A 13,491-nucleotide genomic window follows, 5' to 3' on the forward strand; every position below is an offset into this window, starting at 1 on the left:
TTCAACCGATCCCTTACTACTGGTTCATTTCCATCATCCTTCAAACATGCAAAGATCACCCCCATCCTCAAAAACTCTTCCTAGACCCGAATTCTCCTGCAAACTACCGCCCCATATCACTGCTTCCGCTAGCTTCAAAAACTTGGAAAAACTTGTTTTCGATCACCTAACCCACTTCCTATCCTCCAACTCATTGCTTGACCCCCTGCAATCTAGCTTATTTCCCAACACTCAACAGAGACTGCTCTCACCAAGGTTACTAATGATCTTCTTTCTGCTAAAAACAATGGCCACTATTCTATACTTATCTTACTTGACCTGTCTGCTGCCTTTGACACTGTTGATCATCCCCTCATCCTACGAACTCTCAGCTCCCATGGGCTCTGTGACATTGCCCTCTCCTGTATCCACTCTTATATCTCTAATAGGCCCATTTCTTTCTCATTTGCTGGCGACTCCTCCGCTTCATTGCCTCTGTCTGTTGGAGTACCTCAAGGCTCTGTTCTAGGCCCTCTACTCTTCTCTATTTATACATCCTCACTGAGTAAACTTATCAGTAGCTATGGCTTCAACTATCACCTCTACCTATCCATCCCTGCACTCTGTCCTTCTGTCCTTTCCCACATCAGTGACTGCTTATCTGACATTTCTTTCTGGATGGCCTCTCACCACCTAAAAATCAACATGTCCAAGACTGAGCTTCTTCTAATCCCCCCATCTAATTCTACTCCAGTTTCTAACTTTACTATCACTGTTGGTGACACTACTAGCCAAAAGAGGACCAAAATGGCTAAAAATGCACAGCCCTCCCCTATTCTATTGAGTTACATGTCTATCCTTAGCATAAGGTGAGTAGCACAGCACTGGCATGGTACACAGAGCGCACACAGAAGTACCATGACATGATGATATTTGATACCAGCAGTGCCCTTTGTTTTTGGAAGGAAACCAAAGTTATGAATACAGTATTCAAAGGAGGATAAGTAACATGTTTATAAACACTTGATATTATCAGACACAGCCCTAAGCACACACAGTGAATATGTATAAGCCTTATATACAGTGCTCATACATCAGCCTCTTGTGCATAGACTTTCTATTCGCCTGAGGCAAATATGCGTGCACACTATATATATGCATAAGCCCCAAGCTCGCACACAGTTGGTACAAATTAGCACCCACCAGACAGTATATACAAAAAAGCACAGTAACTTTCTATAACAACCTTGCACATAAGGTCGTAGCTAAGTCTGGTGGTCCTGATGATAGGTGACAGGCAGACTACATTTGGGCTCCGGACATATAATCTGACGGGTCAGTGTGAGACCTGAACCAGGAACTAGGCCGAGATACGATGAGAGACGATCAGGTGCAGCCACGCCTATCGCACGGATAACTACACCCAAAAACAAAACACATGTCCACCTCGTATTGTTGTCTAGCTATAACCACGCTCTCCCTTGTAGAGATCCACCAGTTTCACTGCAGATCACGCCCTACGGTACAAGTGACCATGCCCATTTGTTGGAGCTTTCCCGCCTACAAGCTCTCTCAGCTACACACACACACACACTGTAGTTAAAAAAGAAAAAAAAACATTTCGGTTTTCGGCCAGGGGCATCCTGAATTTTCGGTATCGATTTTAGTCCAGAATTTTCATTTCGGTGCATCCCTATCGGGAAGACATGATTCGCTACAGCGAATCATGTCTGCTCGGCACTTGTTAAATTGACCCCTATGTCTGAAGGAGGCATGAAAAGTGCAAGTGCCTTATTTCCTGCAATAATAGAAGTGCTGGCAAAGAGTGGCAATATCGGGTGCACGCATGTCAAGTAGATTTGACAACACGCTTGATATTGAAAAGCGCAGTTTTTTTTTTAAAGGTCTAAAAACCTATTTAAGCATCATTGATGCTTCCTAGAAATCTCAATTACAGTAGTTTATAAATTATGTAACTAAATATATATATATATATAATGAGTCTCAGAAAAACAATCCCAGTATAGATTTGACAATGTTTATATTTTAACTGCTTCTTGTACTAGAAATTCTTTGTTTACGGAATTATTAACTATACAGGAATTAGTGAGATAACCTACTGTGCTATACATACACTTATAAGTTAACCTTTCAAATAGGCGGCCATTAACCTTTAAAAGAATATTTTTGCACAAGCTTACAGCTGCTGGAAACATTCATTACACTTATAATAGGAAACATTATGCAGCCTGTGCAAGTCTGAAAGAGATAGTACAGTTAGGATATTTGCTAATATATCTCTATAAATAACATATTACATCATTTACATTTAAAGTGACATGGAAATCAAAATTAAACTTTCATAACTAATATGGGGGTGTTCAATTTTTAAAAACTTTCCAATTTACTTCTATAATTAAATTGATGTTTTTCACTTGTTATTCTGAAACTTTATTGCGAGCGTACAGAGGTAGTCTCAGGAGAGTGCACATGTATTGCAAACACTGCTGCCTCTCTCTCTCCCTTTTTTTTGCCGGTACTCATTGATTTTTGATTGCTATATTCTGCTCAGTAACTTTGAGAAAAGCAAAGGCACAAGATTATTTATAATGTTTGATGCAGCCCCATATTGTGAGTATTTACATGATTACAAATATTACCTTTTATGAGGTGGCATAGATGGGGGTATACTCAGAACCAGTGAGTACCCCTACAAAAAAAACCCTGTATATATGTATATATCTATACCTATATATAATCCTCTATATATAGGTATAAATATATATATATATATATATATATATATATATATATATATATATATATATATATATATATATATATATACCAAAATATCATCAGATATATATAAAAATATGTATAAATAAATAGAACATATTCTTCTAGCTGGACAGATAGGTCAGCATGCTAAGGCACTGTGGCTGAGCTCTTTAGCAACCCCGGCGAGGTCCACTCAGCCTTTCATCCTTCCGAAGTTGATAAAATAAGCAGCGCCTTGAGACCCTTATGGGTTATTAGTGGCGCTTTACAAGTACCCAATACATTCATACATACATTCTATGCGAAGAACATTGGAATGTCAAATATTCATATTTTCATGTCAGGTTGGTGTCACAAGAACTGCTGGTGCAATGATAAATGCCGACAGCGTATGCTGTCGGCATTTATCGATGTGCGGCGGTTATATCGTATCATGTCCGTCAGCACATTAATAAATGGACCCCTATGTGTTGAAAATACAACCCCCCCAAGCTGCAAAAAATATACAGAAAAAAATAAACAAAGCTATCAAAAATAATAAAATTAAACCTAAACTAATACCCCTATAAAAATAAAATATCCCCCCCAAAATAAAAACACTGCCTAATCTAATACTAAACTACTAATAGCCCTTAAAAGGGATTTTTGTATAGCATTGCCCTAAGTTTAACAGCTCTTTTACATTAAAAATAAACAAAGTTCCCCCTAACAGTAAAACCCCCCACCCACCAAACCCCCCTAAAAAACTAACACTAATAAACCTAATCTACCCATTCACCTGAAAAGGGTATTTGTATGGGCATTGCCCTCAGCTCTTTTTCATTGCCCTTAAAAGGGCAATCAGCTCTTTTGAGATTTGCCCAAAAAAAAAAACTAATCTAAAAAAAACAAACCCCCCCCAAAAATTTAATAACACCTAACACTAAAGCCCCAAATAGGTACTCACAGTTTCAGAAGTCCGGCAGAGAAGGTCTTCTTCCAGGCGGGTCCATCATCTTCATCCGCAGCAAAGGCTGCGCGGAGCAGAGGTCCGGAGCGGTCTTCCCAGATGTGGCGATCCTTGGCGGTGGTCATCTGTGGCGGCGGTCCTCGGCAGCGGTGGTCCTCGGCAGCAGCGGCGGCGGCGGTCCTCGGCGACATGGAGGCTCCTCTTCATCCGATGTCCGTGGTATACTGAATATTGAATGCAAGGTACCGCAATCAATTTGGGGTACCTTGCATTCCTATTGGCTGAATTTTTCAAAACAGCCAATAGGATTAGAGCTACTAAAATCCTATTGGCTGTTCAAATCAGCCAAAAAGATTTCAGTAGCTCTCATTCTATTGGCTGCTGAATTTTTCAAAACAGCCAATAGAATGAGAGCTTCTGAAATCCTATTGGCTGTTAAAATCAGCCAATAAGATTTCAGTAGCTCTCATCCTATTGGCTGATTTTGAAAATTTCAGCCAATTGAAATTCAAGGTACCCCAATAAATATGTCTTCAGTGTGCTGCGGACGATCGCATGAAGAGGAACCGCCACGCCTTTGACGAGGACCGCCGCCACCAAGGTGTGCCACCGCCGCCGATGACTGCCGCCGAGGATCACCACTTCTGAGAAGACCGCTCCGGACCTCCGCTCCGGACCTCCGCTCCGCGCACGCCTTCACTGTGGATGAATATGATGGACTTCTGTGGATGAAGATGATGGACTTCTGAAACCGTGAGTACCTATTTGGGGCTTTAGTGTTAGGTTTTTTAAAATTTTTGGGGGGTTTTGTTTTCTTAGATTAGGGGGTTTTTTGGGCAAATTTCAAAAGAGCTGAATGCCCTTTTAAGGGCAATTAAAAAGAGCTGAATGCCCTTTTAAGGGCAAAGCCCATAAAAATGCTCATTTCAGGTCAATGGGTAGATTAGGTTTATTAGAGTTAGGTTTTTTTTTATTTTGGGGGGTTTGGTGGGGGGTTTTACTGTTAGGGGGACTTAGTTTATTTGTAATGTAAAAGAGCTGTTAAACTTAGGGCGATGCCCTACAAAAAGCCCTTTTAAGGGCTATTGGTAGTTTAGCATTAGATTAGTGGTTTTTTTATTTTCATAGGGATTAGGTTTCATTTTTTTTATTTTGGATAGTGTTGTTTATTATTTTTTGTAATGTTAGCGTTTTTTTATTTTCTGTAATTAGATTAATGTAATGTAATTTTTTTGTATTTGTTATTGTAATTAAGGGGTTAATTTAGGGGGTGTTAGGTTAGGGGGCTTACTCATTAAATTAGTTTTTTGCGTTATGGGGGTTTGCAGATTTAGGGGTTAATAATTTTATTAGGTAGTTGTTTTCTTTTTATTAATACTTCCTGCGGGCGGTTAGGTTTTTTTGTAAATACTTGTTGTGGGTGCTTAGGTTTTTGTTTTTTAATACTTATCGCGGGCGGTTAGGTGTTTTTTTCCATACTTATTGCGTGTGTTTTTTTTTTTTTTTTTAATACTTATTGTGGGCGTTTTTTTTGTAATGCTCCCGGTGGATTCCAAAGGTGGCAGGGTAGTGAAAGAATCCACATTTGGGTTGATTGACACCCCCTGCACTCAATTCATAATACCAGTGCACACAATTGTGCGCTGGTATCTGAAGTGGCCTGCAATGGGAACGCAACCTCACGTTTACATTGCATGGAAGCTTTGTGCTCAATACAGCATGCTTCCATAGGCTCCAATGGGAGCCTTGTTCTCATGCCGTGTGAACCTAGCGCAGCGAAGGAGATAAGTCGTGCAGTGATGGGCAACAATTTTAAATATATATGTATATAAATATATACATATATATTTATGTGTTAATATGTGTATTATACCCGTCATGTTTAACCCTTAAAAACTTTCTAGTGCAGTAGTTTAAAAAAAACAACAACATTATTTTGGGGGGCATTTGGGGCACTTTTTGAAAGTTAACCAAAGATCTGGTTAATTTTCTGATCGATAATTACTACCACAAGCTTGCATTAGCAATAACCAGCCTCTTGTAATGGCTGGTTATTTATTGTGAGCCCACAAACGAACGAATTTGCCAATTTGCGGGTGCACAATAAATTAGCGCTCCACTTGTAATCTAGCCCTAAATTGTTTACAAATAGCTTCATGCAAGCTCATTTGATTGGTTTCATTAAGCAGAAACAACTATTTCATATACAAAAAAAACTAAAGGATCAATTTACAATACATTTTATGGATTGCAGCTGGTAGACAAGTCATTGTAAACACGTTATGGGGAAACAAATTTCACAGTACACTGACCCTTTTACATGTTGTGAATCTGCCTTGGTCATTAGAGTATAAATGGCCATAATAGTCAAAAAAATGACATTCTAATTTGTTAGAGCATGCAGTTGTAAGGCTCTCAACCCTGCACTACTGTGTGTTTAATTCCCGGAAAGGGATCAGCGTTGTTTTTGCTCAGAGACCAGCAGTGCTCTGCAGGTCCTGAGTGGTACTTCTACTGTGTGTTTAACCCCATTGCAGGGATTAAACACACAGTAGTGCAGGTCCGATAGTCTTAAAATTGCACGCTCCAGCGAATTAGAGCATGTAATTCTTTGCCTATTTTAGCCCTTTAAATCCTAACATGGGGGGGGGATGAGTGGTTAGGGCAGGGATGTCTTGAGATATTGTGCTGCCTGGGATCGAGAATGAAATGACGTCACCCTGTGTAGTAACATTACTGATCAGCATATAAACCTACTAGCCTGGCCACTGACCTTACTAAGCATCAGGGGCACAACGATGAGAGCATTTTGTATATAAGACTTTCTGCTTTTTGTAGCAATTATAGCACAAATTGTGCAAAAGTAAAACAGTTCCCACTATAGAAGGCTCTTAGCCATAGACAGGAATACATCCAGGGAATAGCTTAACTGTAATTGAAGCTTCCATCATAGAAGAAGCTTATGACCCAGACTATAAGGATATATAATATAGTATATGATCTCACAAGGCAGAGAGATAATTTAAAGGGATATCTTTATTAAAAAAGCAGGAATGTAAGCTTAGGAGCTGGCTATATTTATCAACTAATCAGCAAGCGCTACCCAGGTTCTGAACCAAAAATGCGCCGGCTCCTAAGTTTACATTTCTGCTTTTCAAATAAAGATACCAAGAGAAGAAGAAAAATTGATAATAGGAGTAAATTAGAAAGTTGCTTAAAATTGCATGCTCTATCCATATCATAAAAGAGAAAAAAAATGAATCATGAAAGAAAACATTTTGAGTTTCATATCCTTTAAAGTATACTACAGAGTTTAAGTCATTTTTAATAACATGTGCTCGTAGAGTGCTTGACCGTTAATATTTTTTGTGAGAGGACAGGTGTGTGGTCTGGGTCTGCAAGTGACTGACTCAATCGCTGAAGTGCTTGCTGCCCCTTGTCAAATGCTGCCTGGGTTTGTTAGACCCACTTGGTCCAATGGTTGGGCCAGCCCTGGGTTAGAGTTCAATGCTGTGGGGGATGTTGGTTTTTGGGTTTATTGCTGGGGGGGTAGGTAGGGATCAGGTGTTAATTTTGGGGTGCATTGTTGTTAGGATTAATGTGAAGTTTGTTTCAGTAGCATGAGGTTGTGCAATATAAGGATAACACTGGAATCTCTCTATATATATATGTACAAATATATAGCTATAGTGATCACTGTGACACGTGTCTGATGGTTCTTACCAGGTTGTCACTTTAAAGGAAGAAATTAGTAATATTTAGGGACACACAAATACTGTATGATAACAAAATAATATTCTGACAGCAGAAACTAACTTGGTATTTATAAATTGCTGCAGGTTTCATTTGTGATGCTTGGTTTAGATCTTGGCTAATGGTTCTGATGGCAGACAAGGACCAGTGAGCTTCTCCTGTGCCCATATTGCTATCTACAAAGTACATTTTAATTAATCCCCATGACAGCTTTATGCAAATCGCAGACATCTTTATTTAATAGATTTTTCTCTACCACCTCTGCTGGAAAGTACTGAAAGCTCACTTCATTGCCTGCATTATATTAGAAAGTAAAAGAAAACAATATGGAAGCATACTTACAGCTTTATTTTAAGCAATGCTTATATATTTTTTTCCACATCTAACTACAAGCTTGGAAAATCAATTATATTTATCTGTGCACTTCTCAATTTCAAAGCATTAGCAAACCGTTTGCATGTTCGAGTGCAATATATTTACCTTAAACTGCAAGTATAGTACAATTTAAAATTAGTTATAATATTTCCATTAAATGTATTCATAAAATAACTATAGAGCTAATTCTTGCCTTGTCAGAGACAGCTGCAGGGTATTGCATAACAATCTGTAACATCCTTCTCTGGAAACCAAGTAGGTTTAGGCTGCCATGGAAACGCAGTCAAAAGTAACATCAAAAGCCTGAAGAACATTGTCCATCACAAGAGTCCGTACAAACTCTGGAGTATGCTGGGATATGTAGTTTTCGTCACATGCTTCCTGGAGTCCAGCTTGCAGTTAGGTAATAATGTTTTTGCTTATTGAGGGGCACACGTTATTAAACTGGGGAATGTAGATTGCTCGGGTCTGTCTGTACTCGGGCTACATTTTATGTGTTAACTTCTGTTCGCTGTATATTCACTTACACACTTATTTAATTATTTTGTGATCAGAGCTCACGTGTAATTTAGCAAACTCAGATTATTTAGCCCTTTTATAAGCAATTTAGTTAATTGTACTATAGACTATATGGTACGGACATACCGATTATAGATGCACAGCTTTCATTTTTGATCTTTTTTTTTCTGTTTAGAGACAAACCTTATGTATAGTTACTCTTATAGTGTTGTGTAATCTCATCATAGCTCTTTCTAATAAAAGGTGGGTAGATAAATTGCAGTGTCTGTGTGCAAATTAGTGGAAGTCACCATACAAACAGTGCACCCTGCACCCACATACATCCGTCCTATACATATAATAAAAAGCCTATGGAATTAAGTGGCAAAAGGAAAAAAAAAAAAACTACAAAACTTAAAGTCGAAATGAAACTTTCATGATTCAGATAGAGCATGTCATTTTAAACACATTTCCAATTTATCAAATTTGCTTCGTTCTCTTGGCATCTTTTATTGATTAAAACTAGGTAGGCTCATAAGAGGTCAAGAGTGTGCACGAGTCTTTAGTAGAGTCTATGGCAGCATTATTTTGCAACATTATTTGTAGCTTTGTTATACAATGTTGCAAAACACTTCTGCCAAAGAGTACTAAAGACACATGCACAGTCCTGAGCTCTTACGAGCCTACCTAGTTTTACTCTTCAATAAAAGATACCAAGGAAACAAAGCAAATTTAGTTAACAGAAGTAAATTGGAAAGTTGTTTAAAATTACATGCTCTATTTGATTCATGAAAGTTTAATTTTGACTTTACTGTCCCTTTAAGATCATGCCACATCCCAATTGTTACAAAGCATAGAAATTCCAAAATGAAACCCCATTGAATGTAATAATATTATATAATAACACAGGTACAAACCCCTTTACCAAACTACTTGGGACCAGAAGAGGTTTGGATTTTAGAATAGTTTTGGATTTTGATTTATTTGTATATTTTCATCTGTAAAGTGGGACTAAGTACAAACAACAATATCATGTAATTACTGCAATATTTACATGTCATAATACAGCTTATACATGCAACGTAACCTTTTAACGCCGTTATGCCATTCTATTCCGTCATAATTACACTGGGCTTTAAATCCGTTATGACAGAATAGAACGTCATAGCCAACGACTGTCCTGAAGCCTATTGTGCTTCCTGGATTTGATCACAGTCCGGAGGGCGTTCCTAGGATTATAGGGACTCCCCCAGACCCGATCCAATAATTGAAATCTCGCGATCGCGTGATTTTCAATTTGTAGACACTTTAACCCCGGCAGGAAAGGGTTAAAGGTTGTTTTAGAAAAAAAAATAATACTTTTGTTTACTTTGTATCATTAGAAAGATTGTACACTTCTGTAAAAAGTTAATTGTTTTAAATAAATATAGACACAAAAATCAAACCAAAGACACAGGCAGAGAAGATTGTGACTTACTGTCTGGGAAACATGGTACTTTTTAATAAACATTTTTTTTTAATTAATATTAATGAAAAAGTCTGGATTTCAGAATAATTCTGTATTTTGTAATTCCTGATTTGGGGATTTGTACCTGTATAATATAATGTAAGTTTGTTTTGCCATTAAATAGATATATAAGTATGTAGTCCAGCCACTATAATGCAGAGTGCCCAGATTTTTCTTTGCACTTTTAGAAGTTATGCTAATATGTGCTGTGGCCATTTAGCATATGCAGGCCTCTTTTGCAAAAGCTTATAGGTTTGGTTCTAGCATTTGCATTCTGTGTTCTCAGTTCCAATGGGCTTATTTTGCTGTTTACCTCTGTGACAGAGTGTACCTTTCAGAAACTGGTGTGTTGTACAATGGGGATATTCCAGCTAATAATCTGTAGCTTTACAAGCGGTGACCAAGGCTGGATTGGTTTACCAGGATACCAGGAGATTTCCCAGTGGGCTGCAGCAGTTGGGGCTGGAAAGCTACACTTTAAAGGGGTTATTAATGGATGCAATTGGGCTTTAGAGTGCATATAACAACAATCGTGAACTTTTCTTTAATAAAAACTAATATAATATAATTTTAAAAACAAAATATTGGGGGAAGGAGTATCCTAGTAATCTTCTTTGAGAAAAATGGGATGTGCGCATTATACTTAGTCAACAGAAAATAGGGCTGGTCACCAAATTTTCCAGGGCTACTTTGTACATTCTGTGTTATTTGGGAATTATTTGGAGAAAAGTATGTCCAGTATTTCCTTTAGTTTGCAAAAGCTGCTTTTGCTGTGATCCACTGCCAGTATAGCTTTAAGTAGTGTGATCTACATTCATGCTATGGGGACTTCTGCCAGTAAGTACTCTTGTAAGTCTGGGTCCCATGAGGGAATCTGAGGTTAAACACAAGACTTGTCAAACTTTTCAGTAAACAATATTATTTCCTTACAAGCGTCGGCTACAAACATTTTTCCGTTTACAAGTCTTAGCATTCAAAGTTTTTTATCTTGAAATAGATTGCTGCTGGCATGGTGTTTTTAACAAGCTTGGCATCGCAATGGTTGCTATACTACATGCTGTTGAATTGTTGTAGCATCAGTAAGTCTGCAGGAAAATGATGGGTTTGGCACAATGATGGGTAAGTCTGCCTGTTGCTTCATCTCTATGTTCTGTCACTTTGTGCTATGGCAGATTTTGGGTTGTTTCATCTATTTGTGAGAGAGTTTATTGCATCATGTATTTATTAGTTTTGCTGGGAGAGCGATGCATGTCTGTCTGTCACTGGCAGTCAAGGGGTATGTTGCTGTTTCATAGCTTACTATCAGCCAGGGGGTTTATTGCTGTGATATAGCTTACTATCACCAGGAGATTAAAAGGTGTGATATAGTTTACTATCAGCCAGGGGGTTTGTTGCTGTGATATAGCTTACTATCACCAGGAGATTAAAAGGTGTGATATAGCTTACTATCAGCCAGGGGGTTTATTGCTGTGATATAGCTTACTATCAGCCAGGGGGTTTATTGCTGTGATATAGCTTACTATCACCAGGAGATTAAAAGGTGTGATATAGTTTACTATCAGCCAGGGGGTTTGTTGCTGTGATATAGCTTACTATCACCAGGAGATTAAAAGGTGTGATATAGCTTACTATCAGCCAGGGGGTTTATTGCTGTGATATAGCTTACTATCAGCCAGGGGGTTTATTGCTGTGATATAGCTTACTATCAGCCAGGGGGTTTGTTGCTGTGATATAGCTTACTATCACCAGGAGATTAAAAGGTGTGATATAGCTTACTATCAGCCAGGGGGTTTATTGCTGTGATATAGCTTACTATCACCAGGAGATTAAAAGGTGTGATATAGCTTACTATCAGCCAGGGGGTTTATTGCTGTGATATAGCTTACTATCAGCCAGGGGGTTTATTGCTGTGATATAGCTTACTATCAGCCAGGGGGTTTATTGCTGTGATATAGCTTACTATCAGCAGGAGATTAAAAGGTGTGTTATATACCTTACTATCAGCCAGGGGGTTTATTGGTGTGATATAGCTTACTATCAGCCAGGGGGTTTATTGCTGTGATAGAGCATACTATCAGCCAGGGGGTTTATTGCTGTGATATATCTTACTATTAGCCAGGGGGTTTATTGCTGTGATATAGCTTACTATCACCAGGAGATTAAAAGGTGTGTGATATAGCTTACTATCAGCCAGGGGGTTTATTGGTGTGATATAGCTTACTATCAGCCAGGGGGTTTATTGCTGTGATAGAGCATACTATCAGCCAGGGGGTTTATTGCTGTGATATAGCTTACTATTAGCCAGGGGGTTTATTGCTGTGATATAGCTTACTATCACCAGGAGATTAAAAGGTGTGTTATATACCTTACTATCAGCCAGGGGGTTTATTGGTGTGATATAGCTTACTATCAGCCAGGGGGTTTATTGCTGTGATAGAGCATACTATCAGCCAGGGGGTTAATTGCTGTGATAGAGCTTACTATCAGCCAGGGGGTTTATTGCTGTGATAGAGCTTACTATCAGCCAGGGGGTTTATTGCTGTGATATAGCTTACTATCAGCCAGGGGGTTTATTGCTGAGATATAGCTTACTATTAGCCAGGGGGTTTATTGCTGTGATATAGCATTGATTACTGTTGAACAGCACTAAACAACACACAAACAGCACCTTAACTCCTTTTTCCCTCTATAGGATTCTTTGGTGACCAGTGGTACAGAGGGGACTGCTTTGCTCTCCAATATTCCAACAAAACAAAAATCCACAGCACCAAAAGTGTATAGGAAAACTTAGAAATTTATTGAGGTACAAACAAAATTTGTTTGTACCTCAATAAATTTCTAAGTTTTCCTATAAACTTTTGGTTCTGTGGAATTTTGTTTTGATTTATTACTGTTGCATAGGTTACAGACAGCTAGTTAATAGGTAACTGGCAGTAGGTTTGTGCAATTTAGATCCTTCGTGTGAAAGATCCCCACTCTAAGATCTGGATCTGCACAGATCTTTAGAGTGGTGATCTTTTACAAGAATCAATCCGGCTACGAAAATATCCAAAGGGAATGAGTGGCTTCTTACTTCCGCATTTAGATCCTCACGAAGAATCTTTGTACACAGATATATAAAATCTACACTATTAAAATGTTTTGGCTATTTAGGGCTAGATTACAAGTGGAGCGCTAATTTATTGCGCATCCGTAAGCGGCCAAATTTGACCTTTTGTGGGCGTGCGATAATTAACCAGCCATTACAAGTAGCTGGTTATTGCTACCGCAATCTCCCGGTAGCAATTAGCGCTCATAAAATTAACCAGAGGTCAGATATCTGGTTCATTTTATAAATGTCCCCCAATTGGCCCCAAAATAAGGTTAAGTGTTGTTTTTATTAAAATAAACTGACGAGCATCTTTAATTACATAACAGCTCAAATCAGTTCTTAGGGGTTAAATTGAGCGGGTGTGGAGTTTTTGAAAAAAACGGCACTGAGAAGTGCCTTTAAATTGTGGTCTATATAAGCAGGGCCGCCACTAGAAATTTTGGGGCCCCTGACTTAACTATTGATCAGCCCCCCCCTCCTTTGATATGTGCAATTTTTGACCAAGTGACTAAAATGTATATGTACTTTATTCTTAAGTGTCTATTTAAACTTGGAAAT

At 38.4% G+C, this 13,491-nt stretch overlaps 1 protein-coding gene across 2 annotated transcripts in view; it reads left to right on the forward strand.

The window, feature by feature from the left end:
* The first annotated feature begins 8,148 nt into the window (after positions 1-8,148).
* The window catches only part of MSRA (methionine sulfoxide reductase A), a 778,906-nt gene continuing 773,563 nt past the window's right edge, over positions 8,149-13,491 (forward strand). For both annotated transcript variants that reach the window (XM_053709536.1, XM_053709537.1), the window contains exon 1: positions 8,149-8,240. In XM_053709536.1, coding sequence (XP_053565511.1) covers positions 8,212-8,240 — 29 coding nt within the window. In that variant the 5' untranslated portion in view covers positions 8,149-8,211. The remainder of the gene's footprint in view (positions 8,241-13,491) is intronic.

Source organism: Bombina bombina, chromosome 4, assembly GCF_027579735.1.
Source record: "Bombina bombina isolate aBomBom1 chromosome 4, aBomBom1.pri, whole genome shotgun sequence".
Taxonomy (NCBI): domain Eukaryota; kingdom Metazoa; phylum Chordata; class Amphibia; order Anura; family Bombinatoridae; genus Bombina; species Bombina bombina.